The following is an 18597-nucleotide window of genomic DNA, read 5'->3' as shown; positions in this document are numbered from 1 at the left end:
AACGACCTGTCAGTCAGTAATTTCCGACAACATTGGCTGATGGATGTCCAAAGACGTCGGAAATTGTCAACGCTAGAAATAAAAAAAGTGTTGGTTACAATGCTACTAAAGGCCAAGCCAACAGTAATTTCGTAATTTTCGACGAGCAAATTTCATGACCATTTATCGATGGCTAGCCTGTTATTTGGATGGAGCACACAAGGGGGGGGGTGAATTGTGTAGGAACTAGTGTTCCAACATTTTGCGGAAATTAAAAATGTTTAATGATATGGATCAAATAAAAGTGCAAGAGAGACTTTAGCGTGGAAACTTCTTGTGCCAACAAGAAGAAAAACCACGACCACTTGAGATTTTCTAAATCGACTTCACTATATAGGCAATACTATTACAACCTTAAAGAAAAGCTCAAAGAGAAATTAGATGATGATTGTTGGTGATCAAGCTTGTTGATGATTGAAAAAGGGGTGACATGACCTCTATTTATAAGGAAAAAAAGAGGGTTGAAGGATTAGCAAAAGATCTGAATTCGAATAGGAATAAAACTCCTTAGATGGACAATAGTTTTTGTGGTTTTTGTTTTTATCATATCTTTTGATCCAGATATCGGAATAAGATAAATAATATTACCTCCGTTTTTTTTAGTTGACACGTTTTTGATTTTAGCACTATTCACTCACTCCCCTTTGACTGTGTTTTTGTGCTTTATACCTAATGAAAAATATAGTCATGTGGGATCTTGTTAGATTCGTCGCGATATATATTTTCAAAATATCAACTTTTCATAATTTTTATTTACCGGTAATTAAAGATATTAATGGTTGAAGTTGTGCATTGGCAAACGTGACTAAAGAAACGTGTCAACTAAAAAGAAACGGAGGAAGTATGTCGTTAAAAAGCTCTTGAAGTCTTCTTTCCAACCCAATTAGAATCAAATTAAAATCTTTTGTAGATTAAAAGATATGGCCGAAATAGTGGGACGGTGTCAGTTTTGGATAGAGTTTGGTATTTCTTTCATATCTTTTTTGTTATAGCTTGGAATTAGGATTATGATATACCGTTGGAAAGATAATTTCAAGGGCTATACAAAAATCTAAGATTTGGATAAAAATTATGAGACACGAAAATCATATCTGAATATCTTTGAATTCGAGTAGAAGAAGCACTTTCAAAAGGAGGAGTTTTATTCAATTTCAAACTCTTTTATCTTTATCTTTCAAAAAGGATAGATTAGAACCTTCTAGAGGCTTACATAATTTCCTAATGAATCCTAATTGGTTTAGGATTGAGATTAAGGTATTGGACCCTCCACACGATCATTGGGTCGTAGGTAAGGTGGACCTAGGTTCGGTTTGGGCTTAGTTTAGTATTTTGGCCATAACTTATTCGTTTTAAGTCGGATTTGGGCTTATAATATATCGTTGGAAAGCTCTTTTCAAGCCCCATCCAACTAAGCAATAATTAAACCATGATTATGGATCAAAATAAACTGGTTTGGACGTTTTTATAAAGTGGACACGAAAAGAATGATTTTAAGGACACGAAATGAATGATTTTGGGTTTAAAGGCACGAAATAAATGATTTTGGATTAAAACTCTTTAGAAATGGTTAGAAATGGTTAATTCTAATGGGAAATTCACGAGACTCTTCAACTTTTCACCTAACTCGATAAAAAAAAGATGTGAAAGATACTCATCACTGGGTTTGGTTTTCGGGGAGACACAATCAGGTGTCTACACATATCCTTACTCATATCACACAAGATAAAATTCCTATAAAATGCTTAAAGAACTTCTACTAATATATTCCATATGAGTTGATTCGTTGATATGTACTGTTATCTTTGAAAGGAACATACATATCTTTGAAAGGAGCATACGTATACATACCTGTTGATGGAATTGGAACTTAATAAACATATTAGCTTGGTTCCAATGTTATTTCCTTTTCTTATATAACGAATCTAGGATGTTTTCATCTCTTCTTTTCTTGGTGTAAATTTGATGTTGACCATTTCTTCAAATATTGACCCAATCATAAACCTGTAAATCATCTCTTCTACAATTATGCATTAGTGCTCACAAGAAAAGTATGTAGCATAAATGAAAAGATTAAACTATATACACACTGTATATAATAATATGAGCAAGATTAGCATAAGGATGTAAAAGTGACTTACCCATTTATATTTACAAATAAGTAACCTTCTACAAGCATCTTATATAGACTTTTAATGAAAAGGGCTCGTATATACTTTGAAAATACATACTAACAATCAATATGCGTTATCCATTAGGTTGTCTCTTCTCATATAGCCTGCTCATTTAAACATTTCTTGGTCTTGGGAACCCAAATTAATTTGAGTTCCTTCTTGTTAGTAAGAGTAGACAAATAAACATTTTTCAATCAAACAAAATGTATACAACTATTACTAACAAGAAACAACATGCATCTATACAAAATAAATATGTAGAATGATCATAATGCATGTAAATTAAAATCAATTGTTGGCAACATAAAATTAAGAAATAATATCTTTGCCAAAAGAATTCATTTTTCAAGTTCCGAAGTTGTATATGTGTATTGTTCTACAAGATATGTTCCCTAAAAAAAATTCTATTTAACTGTTTATAAAATCCATTTCAAAAATTAAAAAATTTGTCTTGTAAAACAAAACAGATTAAAGAACATCCAAAATCGATAAAAAAATTCAAAATAAATTTAAACATATGAAATAGAAATACTACAAGAGAACATGTATTAAATATAAAATAAGTCATGCATGCATATATATAAAGATCCAAACGATTAGGAACTTACCTCAAAAATATAATCTTTGATCTTTGTACGACTTTTTAAAATCAAGGAATAGTCAGCCTCATATGTTCAATTCCTAAAGATAGTATTTGATTGAGTTCCAATCTTCAAGTTTCTCGTAGGTGCTCTTTCTTCACCAGGAACATAACTCAACAGGGTTGCCTGCTTCATATTGAGTTCCCGCTCTGATACCACATGTTATTTGGATGGAGCACACAAGAAGGGGGTGAATTGTGTAGGAAGTAGTGTTCCAACATTTTGCGAAAATTAAAAACGTTTAATGTTATGGATCAAATAAAAGTGCAAGAGAGATTTTTAGCGTGGAAACTTCTTGTGCCCAACAAGAAGAAAAACCACGACCACTTGGGATTTTCTAAATCGACTTCACTATATAGACAATACTATTACAACCTATAGGAACTCGATAATAATTTAAGTTCCTTTAGAACCTAAATCTACCCTAAATGCTCGCTGAGCTAGAAGGGGACATGTGGGACACTTGTCCCCCATTTTCAAAAAAAAAAAAAAAAAAAAATCTTTTTTTTAAAAAAGGGAAAGAAACACGCTGTTGAGACAGAGAAGAAGAAGAAAAGAAATTGCCAAAACTAAACCCTAACTTTCTCAGTTTCTCTCTCTTCGAAGTTCGAAAGTTGGAGTTCTCTGTTATCAGGCTCGTCGGCGGCACTTCGTCGGTTCGTTCGCCGTTCGCGTCTTCTCCCGTCGCCGGTTCGTTATCGATCTCTTCGATTCTTTGAAAGTTGGAGACTTGGACTCTTGAAGTTCAACAGTTCGTGTCTTGCTGTCTTCGATCTTCCGGTCTTCGCTAGATCCAATTCACCCAAATCAATGGAGGTATGTAAATCTGAATTTCATCTCTGAATTATTAGTTTATTACTTGTTTAATTGTTTTATAGTTTATACTCTTATTGTGGATTTGTCATTTGTGGGTATTAAAGTTTTGAACTTTGAAGTATTGAACTTATTGAAAATTGAAATGTTTAATCTCTGAATTATTGGTATTGAAAGATTTGTTTTATAGTTTATAAAATTTTCCCCTGTTTTTGTGAATTTAAATTATTGAAATGTAAGTTGAATTAGAAATTTAGAATCTTAGGTTTTTTTATTATGTAATGATGTGGATTGTGGAAATTGATGAACAGCACAAAGAAACCAGAAAAGAACATATAGAATGACATGAAAAGGAAAGGTTCATTCATCTCTACTCTGCCTATCCCTTTCTTTTCTAAACCAGCAATATTAATACCCTTTAAAGTTGAGGTATAAATGCTCACACAATTGCATATAGTCAAAGTAACTTTCAAGTGTTTTATTATACTAGGTTTGTTGGACATAGAATGTAGCAAATAGGCACTACTTTCATTTTGATCTTATGGAATTCCCGAAAAATACAATGCCTCCTTTGGTCCCTCATCAAAAATATTAGCTAGGACCAAATTTGCCTGAGAAACATTTAATGTTGTGCTTGCAACATATTGCCTTTAAAACTAGTGTTCCTATAAGAATGTTTGATAAATATAAATCATTTTACAATTTTGGGATTGCCATAGCAGAATTTAAATCTTTGGTCCTATTTCTTATGTTCCACATTTGTGTCAAAAATCATTCTTATTGATTCATTCTGCTATCCAGGTCCCATCACTCATTCCAGCAAAAAACGACGTAGTACATGAAACCAATTTGTGTTTTTGAGTTTTTTTTTGTTTTTTTTTTAATTAAGCTTATTGTCAAGTTAAGCTTTTTGTCCCCCCAATTTGAAAATCCTGGCTCCGCCACTGTCTTTGCAGCTTCAACCCCGAAACTTGAAAAACTCAAGACTCAATTCTAAGTCTCTATAAAAGATAACTCAAACTTTTTTCTCAAATTACAACTCAATAATAGATTTAACTTTAATACATAGAAACTCAAGAACATTTAGGAACTTGGAACTTGTAGTACTTACGTGAAAACAAAATATATATTATATGAAAATCTTTTCCACTTAAGTTAGACCCATTTGGAATGACTCACTAAAGCCAGACAATTTGAAAAGTGAAGATAAAGCCTCTTATTTATAATGTACCCAAGCATACCCACTTTCTCCATATTCTCTACAACTAACAGTTAGTGCTCCTAAACTTTAGGAACAACCAATATGATCAGTATAGTGGAGAATGAACGTGGGGATGAAGTGATGAATGTGACATATGGGTAAGTAGTTGAAAAATTGTTTTCTTGGAGAGAAATTATAGAGAGTGCTTAAATCAATCCTTGGAGAAAAAAGAAAACGTTTTGTAAAATAAGGTATCTAAGATAATTTATTTTTCAAAATATTTCTTTAATCAATTTAATCAGAAGAATAATTTCCAGTAAAATAATTTTCAACTTAAACGTAATAAGAATACTTATTCCAATTACAAACTTTTATAAGTTCCTTTGGATAGTCCGGTACTAAAGTATCTCAACTGATTTTCCTTGTAAAAAGCCGGTCAAAATAACATGATTAATAAAAGATATTTTTAGAAAAAAAGATAAGTTTTTGTAAAATAATATCCTAGGTTTATTTTCCAAAAACGAAATAAAATCTTTTCTTCCAAAAGTATTTTCCTAAGAAAAAAATATCTAAATAAGAATTCAATATAATTGAACGCTTATTTAGAGAAGATCAATTTTGTACTTCCTTCACGTTCCATTTTAGTACCGTGAGTTCCAATACCTTTCAAGTTTCTACATACGTACATGAATCCTAGAAAAACAAACTCATATCTTCTGTCTTCATGCTCCATGCTACTCTGCATGTTGATTGTTCCTCTTACGGAACTTGATAGTGCTTCCCATAGGATCTTGTATATAGACTCCTAAAGGAATATTGAACTTCTCTATTTTTCTTCCTTTGATTAGTCTGTAATTGTATTTCATGTAGAGATCAAGGACTTCCTTTTGTTTCAACTCTAGAACTTGTTCCTTTTTCAAGAAACGTGCCTAAGCTAAAAACCTGTACACTTAACACACTTTCATCAAACAGAAGTGAAGTATATAAATAAAGTTCTTAAAACTAACATAATTAAGTAATAATAATAAATTAGTAATAATATAACTTTAAATACTTGTTCCATATTTATTAGGAACTTCTCTTTAGAAGTACCCTCATGGGAACTTCACTGATTGTTGCTCTAATCATCTTCATGATATACAAGGATCAATCCTCCATGACTTATTTAATATGCACATCAACACACAAGTTAGTTAATAAGCATCATTTGTTTATGATCATCAAAAACCATATTATCTCAACATAGCCGTTAGTACCATTGTTACCAAAGGAGGAGAGGAGTGAAATGTTGGTGTCTAAATTATAGACTACTCAAATCACCCCTTAGTCACTTTATTTTATTTAAAAAAAAATAAAAAAAATACACCTTAAAACAGTTAAACTAATAAAAAAAACACTAACTTTTATGTGGCTAGCAACAAGGTATGGCCAACCACTATTGGATTACCCAGTTGGTGTTATAAGGGTTACCTTGTTACAATTATAGGTCGGTTTACTTAGTGAGTAATATAGGGGTTGATCTGTCAGTGTTGTAGGGATTACTTTGTTATTATATATAAGGGTTACTTAATAAGTATAATAAGGGCATGTAAAAAAAAAGTATAATAAGGGGTTACTCTGTTAGTATAATAAGGATTAATCTGTCAGTGTTAAAAAGTTACTTCCTTTTTTTTTTTTTTACAAACGGTCACACAGTGTTGTCAGTCGCGCAAAAAAACGCGCTATCACTTTTTTTAGGTGTGACAACAAATTAAAATTTACTTATAAGTTGCAATAAACTCAAATAATCTATAATATTATTCAATCTCATAGGGACAACATGTTGATGACATGTATTACTCCATGTCATAATTTAACGAGATTTATTACCTGGCACTACATGGATGATGACATGGCGCCACATGTAAATATTTGGACCATATTTAATCCCTCACATTCCTTAGAATTTCCAACTTTTATAACATTATTGTTCTATCAAGTGGACAACGACATTGATTCCCCGTAAATAAATTCATTTTTTTACTTTATTGTACTCCACAATTAATATCATTCTATCACTTAATTAACATTTATGAGTTGTAACTTTTCATTAAATTAGAGTCCAAATGTTTTTAAACATATTATGCAATTCCCTACTTAATTGTAAAACATATACTACTGCATCTCTCTTTCTATCCCCATTTTTTTTTCTACCTTTTATTTTATTATTTTAACGTAAGATAAAGTTTCAGGATACTATTATAAACTTAAGGTAATTTTTTCATTTTAATTTAAACAAAACCTGGGGCATCGCCTGGGCCTTAAACTAGTTATTGGCTGAATAGAATGACAACCCCCCTCTTTCTCTCCAATTTCTTTTTAAGTTCTTAACTAGTGTGCGGCCCGAGCGTTCCATCGGGTTACCGCTTTGATTAAATTTTTTTATATGATTTTTTTTATCATCCTGATTTTTTATTTTTTTATTTTTACTTACGACATCAACTATGTATTATAATTGTGGTATTATAAGTTGATAAAACATAGGTTATTTGAGTATGTTGTGTACAAATGTTAACCATAATGTTACTAATTAACAAAGAGTATAGAAAGACAATTTTTAACTATCTATTGTTTGGAAAGGTTGAATCTCTTCCACTTAATTGTTTTTTCCAAGTAGAGTAGCAAAATCTAGTTTTTCCCTTTTATTTTGTGCGTGTCATTTATAATTGTATTTATTTATATCGATGACATGATTTATTATTGGCTAAGATGGTAAGGGGTTTGATCTTGTTTTCCTGAGGTTTAGTGTTCAAAGCCCATGACATGGATTTTTTTTTTTTTTTTTTTTTTTTTTTTTTTTTTTTTTTTTTATCAATAATAATTGGAATGCTATGTTAAGTGATGATGACGTATTGTTAAGTGATAATGTGACACAATGCTTGTTGAGAGTTAGATGATATGACACAATGCTATTGCAAAAAATAGGGAATGATGTGGCATATAAACGTCTTTAGGAACGCTATTTAATATATAAAGTATAGATATAGATAAGTATAGATTTCGGGCTTTAAAAGCTAAAAGGATTATTTTGGATGAAGAAAAGGTCTTAACACTTGCAAGAAATGTATTGAATATAATTAGGAATTTAAGTTTCCATTAATATCTATGGCGGCGTAAAAATTATAAAATTAAAATAAGAGCAAATAAACCAATCATGAGCTTCAACCATCAGTTTAAGTTTTTGTTTGAATTGGTTTCTTTAATGTGATATCGATGCCAACGTGACACAAAGGTCACAAGTTTGAATTTCATCCACCCCTTCATTAAAGTAGAATATTAAGCACTTTGGTCAAAATAAGGAAATTATATGTTCTTTTAAATTTTCCAAAAAAAAAAAAAAAAAAAAAAAAAAAAAAAAGATGCTAATGGTTAAATTAGAAAGAAGAATAGGTTTAAAAATAGAGAAAGAAGAAAGAAAGAACTAAAAATTGCTTCAAAAAAAAAAAAAAAAAAAAAAAAAAAAAAACTAAAAATGAAACAAAAACATGAATGACAACCCAGGCCCAAAACAAGAAGCTAACTAAAATTCCACTATAACAACCTGCTATGACCATTGAGCTAGTTTATTAATTTGTCTAACATATGAGAAGATTTTATTTATATAGCTTAAATATTTTTTCAATGAAACTGAGATTTTGATTTGGGGCCCTGCGCAACCGCCCCGACTGCCCTGACCCAGCTATAGTTGTGCTCACATGCGAGTAGAAGTGTTATCGAATGTAAAAGTAGGGGGAGGGGGAAATGTTGGGAGGGTATCCCATATTAATAAAACAATCAAAAAAGTTGTGTCCAAGCCCGTTAAACTTATGAATTCAGTGAACTCTTGTTGTTATGGGTACGGTGTGGCCCAAGCTCATTTTTGTATCTGTGACTTTTAGCACTATTCATATCTTCATTTTGAGCATGAATGATTATAGGTATACTATCTTCGGATTTGAAATTTTTTAACACTTTACGTTTTTCATCCATTTTAGAATATTCTTTGAGGTTATGTTTGGTAGTCAAACGGTTTGCGTTTATAATAAATAATTATCTATCATTTTCATTTCCCCCTACTTGAGCTTCAAAATCTTGCGTGGACCTGGTTCACAATAATATTATTGTAAACCTGAGGCTTATACGCACGCAACTGACATTATATTGACATTAATTTTAAACATAGTAACCTTATTTTTAACATAATAACCTTTATTAAAACTTGTGCTGCCTTTAATATTATGGAATTTTGCAAAATAACACCAAAAAAATTGTCACGATTTGGAATATAACACCACAAAAAAAAACTTTTATTATAACACCCCAAAAAAATTCCAAAAACTGATTTCACCATCACTTAATTTGATTCCTGGATGGAATCCGTTAGTGGGGCCCCTAGAAGACACGTGTCAAGTGTATATTGGTTTGAATAAATAAATTAATAAAAAGAAAAAGAGAAATTAAAAAATAAGAAAAAAAAAAATCATAACCCCTAACCCAGCCAGCCCCATCACCACCAGCACCACCTGCCCCAGCCGTCGACTGCCGCCGGCATCCCCTGCCCCCACAAAAACCGGCGAAAGCAGCCTACCTACCACCCTTATAACTGCCGACTCCACCTCTTCCCCCCTTCCCCCTCTCTTCAAACCACCCCAAGCCCTTCAAACCACCGCAAAAACCACTCAACCCTTCAAACCCATTCAGCCCGCCGCAAAAAACCGCCGCGAAATATACCCCCCATTTCCCCAACCCTTAAATGACCATTGAAATCGGCGGCCGAATTGACCAATCGAGGGCTGCCATGGTCGATTTCGGTCGTTTTAAGGGTAAAAGGTAACAGAGGGTGGTTTTTGGGGTGGGTCAAATGGGTTTAGGTTGCCGGATTTTCGGTACTAGCTAGGATTGTGGCGTCTCAGGTTGGGCTAGGGTGGTGCTTCATGCTGCTTGTCGGCTCAGGTGGGTTTCACAAGTGCCGGTGGTTGGGGACGGGGGCTGCTAACGATGGGGGTCAAGGGTTGCCGGTGGTGGCACTGAGGTTGGAGCTGGGTTAGGGTTTTAGGATATTTTTCTTTTTTTTTTTTTTAATTTTTTTTAAACCAATGCAAATACTGACATGTGTAAGTGGTGGGTCCGACTAATGGAGCCATCCAAAAATCCGTTAAGTGGTGGTGGAATCAATTTTTGGATTTCTTTTTTTATTTTTTTTATTTTTTTTTATTTTTTTTTTGTGGTGTTATAATTAAAGGTTTTTTTTGTTTTTTTTTTTTTTTTTTTTTTTTTTTTTGTGGTGTTATAATCCTAATCGTGACAATTTTGTGGTGTTATTTTGCAAAAAAATCCTTAATATTATTGTAAACCTGAAGTACGACATTACGTTGAATATAATGATCTTAATTTTAACACGGTGATCTTAATTTTAAAACACAATGACTTTTATTATTCATATTAATCAGTATATAAAATATTTCATTAAAAAAACCCTCTTATAGCCTTTATAATACCAAAATGACTTTTATTTGAACATAATAACTTTTACTTTAATGTTGTGACTGTTTTTATTAATAAAACAACCACATTGTCTCTAATGTTAGTGGTCTACAATAAATTAGTGTGAACCAGGTCCATTTAAGAGTAAAGCCTTTAATAAAGCCCAAATAGCAAGTAAAAAACCTTTGTATTACAATAAAATATTTTATTTTAGACTTTTAGTGCAGGACAACAGTAGAGTACTACAAGGTCTAAACTAATGCTAATAGTATTAGGGACTCCGTCAATAAACTCATCAATATTACTAGGGGTGTACATAAACAGGATCGGACCTGAAAATCGACCCAAACCGGACCTGTTGGGAGCGGATCTGTAGATTCAGGTTCGGTCCCGGTCTATGAAATTCAGGGATTCCGGTTCTAATCCAGATCCGGTCTAAAACCGGGGTTTCAGGTCCGAACCTGAAACCCTGTAAAATTGTGTGGCTTTTTTTTTTTTTCAAAAATCAAAACAAGTAATCAGTTTTCATTTCTAACCCTAACCCCCTCACTCTTTCAGCCGACACCCTCACGTTGCACCCTGCACCTGCACCGGCTGCACGCTCCCCTCAGGCGACCACCAGACACCAGATGCCCACCGCCCACCAGTGCGAAAACCCTTTCTGCATGCTGCATCAGCCACCGCGCGCGAAAACTCCGGGCATTGTAAGTTTGTTTTTTTTTTTTTTTTTTTTTTTTTTTTTTTTTTTTTTTAATGTAAATCTAATTATGTTTGGGTATTTTGTATTCGAAATTAATGAATTAAGTGTGAGAATTTATATGTTTATTCATGTTTTAATTGCTTATAATGATTGTTTGATGTTGCATGTTGAATTATTTTTTTTTTAGTTCATTTCTTTCTAATTCATTTTTTTTTTTTTTTTGGTTTTTTTGAGTTTAAATAACTGTTTTCGAATTCTTTTAGTTCATTTGTTTCGAATTCTTGTTGAATTTTGGTTTCTTTCGAATTGTGAGTTTAATTTCCGTTTTTTCTGTTTTTATTTTTTTTACATTGTATGCATTTTTTTTATAATAATTTAACTTGATGTAACTAATTTAACTTGTATATATATATATAATAATTTAACCTGTTGTTCATTGTCATGTATCACAAATAATTAACCTCAAAAGAAAGATTTTTCTGTTTTTATTTTTTTTACAGTGTATGTATTTTTTTTTTTGAATTGTTATTGAATTCTATTGTTTTATATGTTTAGGATCAACAAGGAACCACGGATTCTTATTCTTGCAATGTAAGTTGATCTCAAATTTTTTTATAAAAATGGTATGTGTTTATAATTGTTACTTAAAAATTACTTATATTGTATACAATTATATTGTAGATGGAGAGCTCTCAATCTAAAAGGTCTGTTGCTTTTTCTCAACAAATGTCACAGCCACTTTCTGAAAAGGATATGGAAGAATTGCAATCTACTTTGCCTCCGACTAGAAGCTAAAGCGGGGCGAGAATATACATGGAGCAAAAAAAGTAAGAGGAAAGCTGAGTATTAGAAATATTACTTAGAGTATGTCGAGAATGGAAAACTACGAGCTGAATGTAAGTTTTATCCTAAAAACTTTTGCTGCTGATGGTAATCTTAATGGTTCAAAAAAATGTTAAAAACCATGCTGAATCATGTCTTGGTAATCATGTTAATATAGAGAAAGAAAAGGGCAAAGAAAAGCAAACTAAATTGTATTTTGATCAAGAACATGAGAGTGGTGAATTAAAGCGTGGGAGTAGGATTATTAACTTGAATGATGTTAGAGAGACATTGATTCACATGATTATTGTTGATGAGTTACCATTTAAGCATGTGGAAAAATCTGGTTTTAGGCACTTTGTGCAAGTTGCATGTCCACAATTTCACATTCCATCTCGTGTTACCATTGCTCGTGATTGTTTAAAGTTGTATTATAGTGAAAAAGTGAAATTGAGAGAAATGTTTAAGACATGTCAAAGAATTTAAGTGACCACTGATACTTGGACTTCAATACAAAAGAATTAATTGTATGTGTCTTACGGCTCATTTTCATTGATAATAACTAGAAATTGAATAAAAAGATCATAAATTTTTGTCCAATTTCTAGTCATAAGGAGAGGCTATTGGAAAAGCAGTTTGAGGCATGTTTAGTGTATTGGGGTATTGATGATAAACTTTTTACTGTCACTGTTGATAATTCTTCTTCAAATGATGTTGCTTGTGCACACTTGAATAGAATGGTTAGAAGAAACAGGATGTGTTAATGATGGAAAAAATCTTCATGTTAGATGCATTGCTCATACCATTAATTTAATTGAATGTGGGGATGGTATTAGACAGCATGGTGTGTGCATTGATAGAGTTAGAAATGCTTTGAAATATGTTAAGAGTTCCCCATCAAGAATACTTGGATTCAAAGATCTTGTGCAAAAAAGCGAACATAGATTCAAAAATCTTCTTTATCCTTTGATGTCCCCACTCGTTGGAACTCCACATACATAATGTTAGAAATGGCTTTGAAGTTTCAACATGTTTTTAGTGGGTTATCTCTTCCTGATGGAGAGGATTTGAATGACAATGAAAGGCCTCCTGAACCCAAAGATTGGGAAAAAAGTGGAGAGGTTGGTATTGTTTCTAGAGGGGTTTTATGTGTTGACTAAACAAATTTCTGGTTCCCATTATTGTGACAGCTAATAAAGGTTTAGGTGAAATTGCTTCTATGTATGATATGTTGAATAATTGGGAACAAAGTAGGGGACTTGAATTTTCAAGCTATGGCCATTGCAATGAAAAAAAAGTTTGATAAGTATTGGGGGAATGTGGATAAAATGAATAAGTTCATTTACGTTGCTCTTCTTCTCGACCCTCACTCTAAGATGGTCATTGTTGTAATTGACATTTACGGATATGCATAAGACCAGAAAAGGGTGTGAAAACTTGCTAATTGATGTGAAGGAGTTCACTTACACTGTTATTTGAGGAATATAGAAAAATGTATGCTTCTAATATTCCTCAAAGTACCCAATCTAGAGAATGTGGAGATAAATATGTCAATGGATGTTGATAATAGTATAGGAGTGCGTTCCGATTATGTGAAAAAAAACTAAAAAGAAGGAGCAAAACGATTGAAGGGGACAAGTGGGTATGCGATAAGTGAGTTGGATAGGTACTTAAATGATCAATTAGTGCCGGAGGAGGAAGAACAAGATGTATTGACTTGGTGGGGTAAGAATGGTCAGCGTTATCTGATTGTTAATCGCATGGCACATGACATACTAGCCATCCCATGTCGACCGTTGCATCGGAATCTGCTTTTAGTACGGGAGGTCGTACTCTAGATCCATTTCGGAGTTCTTTAACTCCTAAGGTAATGCATCTTTATCTTTTTATTTTATAAAATCAAGTTTGTTTATATCTAAATATGACTTTGTTTATACATATTTATGTAATACTTTTGTATTGAAGATGGTTCAAACGCTACTTTGCACACAAGATTGGCTTAGAGCTAAGGGAGTGCCAATCGTTGATGTTTTTTAACTTTGAAAGAGTTAGAGGAAATAGAGAAAAGGTAGTATTAATTTTATGTACAAATTTATTATTTCATTGTTATCATTCATTAATAAATTCTAGTATATCCTATATTGTTTTTTATTTGGAGGTGCAACGTGACGAATCTAACGATGTATACGATGAAGTTGTTTTCGTGGACTCATATTAGTGTGGATCACACAGAAGGGAAATCAACTCGTAAAAATTCAAGTTGTCTTTGGAGAATTTATGTATTTCTAGTATTTGAGACTTAGAGTATGTAATTATGAATTATTTGTTAATTTTTTAGTATTTTTTTGTGTTTGAGAATTGGGATTTTATAGAATTCATGTAATTTTGTGATTGATAATTTGAGATTATGTAATTATTAAATTATGCAACAGGTTTAAAATTATCATAACAAGTCCATATGCAGGTCCAACAGGTTAGTTATTAAAAAAACGAAAAAATACAAAACAGGTCTGTTCAGGTCCAAACCCGGACCGGACCTGATTGTTCAGGTCTGACCCGAAACCGGACCTGTTGAATCAGGTCGGGTCTCCGGTCCTCAAAATTCACTAATTCAGGTCCCGGTCCCAACAGATCCGATCCAGGTCCAGTCCGATTTTGGACCGGTGTACAACCCTAAATATTACGCCACTTCTTTAATTGAGCTCTCTTTGACAAGAACTAGTAAGGAAATACATTTCAAAATTATCGCCCTTGTAATTTTTTTTTTCCCCCAGGGTCTGCTTCATTGAAAAATAAGAATTAGCAAAAATGTTAGATGTCTTTTTATTGCTTATATACTGAAAAAGACTTTAAAATCAATTTTTATTTTTTGTAGATAAAAAGACTACAAAGTTCTTAAATTTTTGTTAGTCCTTATTTAGTATTGCATATTTACGGCCTTTTCATAACAACGACTACCGTATTATTTGACTATTATAAAACTACTTGCAAATTTATAACATACCATTGATCATCCTATTCATAAAAATCTTTTGGATGCAATGAGAGTACAATAATTTGATTGTACAATGACTTTTTTAAGGTAACTTTTATTACACAGTTAAAGTTAAGTTTTACTCATATATAATATAAATGTAATATAGCTATACTTTTTTTTACTTAATGCAAAAGGCAAACCTTACATATAATGAACAATAATTTATTCTACTACACCGACTATAAATATTGTATCAAAATACTTTTAGACAAACAAAAAGTCAATTTTATCAACATTAATCTCTCAATTTAATTTGTTCACTACCATACCGTCTTTCAATACAATTCAAAGATGAAAATACTATATCAAAACTCTATACATCAAAGCCTATTATAGCCTTTCCTCCAAAAAAAAAAAAAAAAAAAAAAAAAAAAAAAAAAAAAAAAAAAATATCTTATTATAGCCTTCCACCTTATATCAACCCCTTACATTCTTCCTCAAAATTCTTGTTGTAAAAGATGGAAGCACAACAAGGAGAAAGACTTGAGCTGCTTACAACTCGGCTATACGATGCAGCACTTACAGGAGACGTACCATCGTTGCGCAACTTGCTCCAACAAGATCCACTTATCCTCGATCGATGCATCATCGAGAAATCAAGCCGTTTTATGCAGTCACCATTACATGTGGCCGTTAATCTCGGGTACTTAGAGTTTACAACTGAGGTTTTAAATCGAAAGCCCGAGCTAGCAGAAGAGCTTGATCAACTAAAAAGATGGTCACCACTACACATGGCCTCGGCGAAAGGGTACTTGGAGATAGTTAGTGTGTTGTTAACTGCAAATCCAAACATGTGTTTCGCCCGCGATATAGATGGTAGGAACGCAGTCCATGTTGCGGCTATATACGGTCAATTTCAAGTGGTTGAAGAGCTTCTTAGGGCCAAGCCACAGGCTGCGCGAGAGCGGACTACTAGCGGTGAAAGTATTTTGCACTTGTGTATGAAACATAGTCAGCCAGAGGTACTTAGATTTTTGGTACAAACAATGGGAGATGGTCAACTGCTTAACTCCAAGGACAGCGATGGTAATACCGTTTTACACCTAGCAGTGGCTGCAAAACATTACGAGGTACTCCCTCCGTCTCAAAAAATGGTTTATATTATATTAGTATTTTTTAGTTTGATCAAATTTGTCGCTAACACAAACATCAAATAACTTAGCTAATTAAAGTCTTAAAAGGTGTACCTAAGACCTGCATTTACCATCTACATTTAATTATATTGTGTGACTCTATCTACGCCAATAAAAAAAATTGTTACAGTATGATCATTTATTCTTTTATTCGTATTACTGAATCATTTAGAATTTTTTTAATTCTTACTAATACATAATTAAATATATTGATACATAAATAAATTTGTGCATAATAGTCTAACCATGGAAGGTAGCTAGTGTAAAATAAAAAACTACATAAACAACGGTTTGTTTGGTAACATTGTATTTTAGTCTTACTTCAATAGTTGGTTTACGTGTAACGAATTCATTAATTATTTTAATCCAATTTTATTTTATTTAAATATTTAGTAGGGGTAACATCTTGCTATCATGAAAACGGCAGCTGCCATAGTACAAATTCCCCCAATAAATGGTTGCCTCAGTTCCTTAGTTAAGGAATAAGTCTTAATGACGTGTGCACTAACTTGTATGAGTTGTATATGTAATTATGTGTACTCGTTTTGTTTTATTCTTAGAAAACGACCATGGAAATTCTTTATCTCAACCCACACTAGATATTTGTTTTTAAGACTGGAAGTAAAAACAGGCTAGCATATCTAACAAGTCTTGAATCGCTGCATGTGAATAAGTGCATCGGATTGATTGGTACATGTGCTAATGGACAATTTTGCTTATTTGTATATTTAATAAATTTTTAGTAAAATCATTAAAAATTTGATATATTTGAAGATGTATTTTAAAAAAAAAATTCAATTTAATTAATTAGCTCATTTTAGAACAAGTTTATTCGCAAAAATTTATTCAATTTAATACGGAGTACAAAATGAAGTGAAGATATATTGATAAGGCAGCATCGATCTTAGTTCAAGTCTTCTATATATTAAAACTGCAATACTTATGCCTAACATAAACTTTGCACTTTTGACTAACATATAAATTGTGTAGACTATAAAGCTCTTACTAAAGGAAAAGTGGACGGAGAAAAACGCAATCAACACTAATGGCTTAACAGCAATGGACATGTACATCCAAAGTAAGAAAGAGGCTCGTGATGGCGGAATTTGGTTAGCCTTAAGGCGTGCCAAAGTGTTAGAAGCAAAAAAATTGTTAAAACCTAAAAAAAGCAGTCGCGATTGGTTGGATAAGCAACGTACTGCTCTTATGGTGGTGTCTTCACTAATAGCCACTATGGCTTTCCAAGCCGGAATTAACCCTCCTGGAGGCGTATGGCAAGATAACAACGATGGTCATAAGGCAGGTACATCGATAATGGCACATATCGAGGAAGGAAAACAACATAACCAAGGAATATATGATGCATTCCTCGTCTCCAACACAATAGGACTAGTCTCATCTTTAACTGTCATAGTTCTTCTTATAAGTGGACTCCCTTGTATGAGGCTCGTCATGGGACTTTTGATGTTAACCATGTGGATCGCGGTAACAGCAACAACCATGACTTACATATCCTCTATTTACTTCCTTGGGACCTCCAAAGAGAGCCTAAACTCCTTTAAAGAAGATCTGATATCGAGCAAAAATCATCATCTTGTTCAAAACACAATAATTACTGCGAGTGTTGCTTGGATTTTCTTGCTAGGACTACTTATCCTCGGGCATGTCATTCGCCTCTTCTATAAATTGATCAAGCAAATAGTACGGCTGGTAATAGGAGGAGTTAGACGTTGTTCCGTTAGGCCTAGATACCATCTACAAGTTTAACATTGTAACTTGTACAGTGTACTATACATACCATGTGAACATATGTTTGTCTAGATGATTTTCAGGTTTTTTGGCCTTGATATGAAATGCATACATCGATTGCTTGCTATTTCACCTTAAATTGACATCACTGCTATAAAATTAGTCATATTATCTTGTCAATCAAACAAATATTGAGACCATTATTATGAGCCATATTACAACTTGAATTTTGTGCAAAATGTAGTTTCCTGTCAATGAATTGCTGAATTAGGTAGACATTTTCTCATGAAGCTAGCGGTCGTTTTCCCTCTTTCGAAGGTTAATTGATCATTTCAAGTGCCGTGATGGTTGTTTAAATTACCGCCACAAGAATGCACCATTATAACTATGTTAAACATAATTGCATATAGTTACGTACTCTATACCATCATACTTCCCTTTTTTTTTTTTTTTTTTTTTTTTTTTTTTTTTTTTTTTCTTTTCTTTCTTTTCTTTTCTATAAGCTAGAGTTGGATTTGTATATCTGCTGAGACAAATTATAAAAACCCGCGTGCAGATCCTCTAGAACCTCTTTCCCCCTTTCTGGAGTAACACACTTCAGCAACGGCTGGAGGTAACCCTTGCGAAAGAGTTCCCCTTGGTGCATTAAGAAGCTTAAAGCTCGTTTCTTAAGAGCAGCCGCTTCGGAAGGGACATCCGGCAGAGTACCGTCTGTCAGATAAGCCCGAATTGGTCCCATCCAGGTGGAGCTTCGGTCCAGAATTGCAATGGGATCATGCTTAATGCTTC

At 32.8% G+C, this 18597-nt stretch overlaps 1 protein-coding gene across 1 annotated transcript; it reads left to right on the top strand.

The window, feature by feature from the left end:
* Window positions 1-14975: 14975 nt before the first annotated feature.
* Window positions 14976-17940, top strand: LOC110732883 (ankyrin repeat-containing protein ITN1-like). Its single transcript, XM_021912867.1, has 2 exons — window positions 14976-15996; window positions 17050-17940. The coding sequence occupies exons 1-2, from the start codon at window positions 15385-15387 to the stop codon at window positions 17824-17826; spliced, it is 1389 nt and encodes a 462-aa protein (XP_021768559.1). The 5' UTR covers window positions 14976-15384; the 3' UTR covers window positions 17827-17940.
* Window positions 17941-18597: the final 657 nt, after the last annotated feature.

This window comes from Chenopodium quinoa, unplaced genomic scaffold, assembly GCF_001683475.1.
Source record: "Chenopodium quinoa cultivar QQ74 unplaced genomic scaffold, ASM168347v1, whole genome shotgun sequence".
NCBI lineage: Eukaryota > Viridiplantae > Streptophyta > Magnoliopsida > Caryophyllales > Amaranthaceae > Chenopodium > Chenopodium quinoa.
Note: the sequence above shows the minus strand (reverse complement) of the source record. Positions and strands in the feature narration are given on the sequence as shown.